This window comes from Austrofundulus limnaeus, unplaced genomic scaffold (genome assembly GCF_001266775.1).
Source record: "Austrofundulus limnaeus strain Quisiro unplaced genomic scaffold, Austrofundulus_limnaeus-1.0 Scaffold1415, whole genome shotgun sequence".
Classification (NCBI taxonomy): Eukaryota; Metazoa; Chordata; class Actinopteri; order Cyprinodontiformes; family Rivulidae; genus Austrofundulus; species Austrofundulus limnaeus.
Window position 1 is genome coordinate 1,262 of NW_013953817.1, and position 987 is coordinate 2,248.

Genomic DNA, 987 nt, shown 5'->3' on the forward strand with positions numbered 1-987 from the left:
CATGAACAAAAACAACAGTTTGACTCTTTATTAAACTAAAATTACATCTGTGTGTTTTGAAGCTGAAAGCAGCAGCAGCTGGCTGTAGCACTTCCTGCAGAGATGGTTCTGCTGAAGCACAGTGATGTTCAGTTTATAAATCAGTGGATCAGAACGGTTCAGGTGGACTCAGCTGGGTCCTGGTCTTCATGGGGGACCTTGTGTTTGGTCTGAGCCGGTCTGATCTCCCAGGTCGACGAGGCTCCTCTGTCCTGAAAACACAAACATGACGTCAGCGGTTCTGTTTGGCCCAGTGCTGGTCCTCCCACAGCAGCCAGACCTTTATCAGAACTCCCAGAGGAGCCAGGTCGTCTCTGAGGGCATCGCAGGCTCTGAGCAGGGGGGCCCGGTCCGGGTCAAGTCCTGGTTTCTCACAGCCAGGACCACCCTGACGGCTCAGAGCAAACGATCTGACCTCGCTCCTGAAATGGGTCAGCTGTTCCACGACAGACTGCAGACCTCCAGAACCGCTGGACACCTCCTGGGCCTCCTGCAGGACACACAGGACCCCATCAGAACCACCGGGTCCACATGAGACTGAAGAGGTTCTGGAAGCAGGTTTCAGACCTGACTGAGGAGCAGGTCGATCCCGAACACGTCCAGGACCTCTCTGATGTAGGAGGTGATGGCACCGAACACCGCAGGGCTTCGGACCGCTCCGCTGGACTGAACAGAACCACAGAGCAGAACCATCAGCTGGAGGAGCTCTGAGGACATGCTGCAGGGTCCCTGCTGGGTACTGGTTGGGTCAGGTACTTATTGGGTACTTACTGGGTACTTACTGGGTACTTACTGGGTATGTAACAAGAATGTACTGGTTAGGTCAGGTATGTACTGGGTACTTACTGGGTACTTACTGGGTACTTACTGGGTATGTAACAAGAATGTACTGGTTAGGTCAGGTATGTACTGGGTACTTACTGGGTACTTACTGGGTACTTACTGGGA

At 53.2% G+C, this 987-nt stretch overlaps 1 protein-coding gene across 1 annotated transcript; it reads right to left on the bottom strand.

Moving 5' to 3' along the window:
* Position 1: 1 nt before the first annotated feature.
* Positions 2-864, bottom strand: LOC106535326 (probable cysteine--tRNA ligase, mitochondrial; the record flags this gene model as incomplete). Its single annotated transcript, XM_014032306.1, is given in 3 exon segments — positions 2-251; positions 320-529; positions 607-864. Coding segments are annotated over 3 exon segments (453 nt in total). The 5' UTR covers positions 757-864.
* Between the last annotated feature and the right edge of the window lie 123 nt (positions 865-987).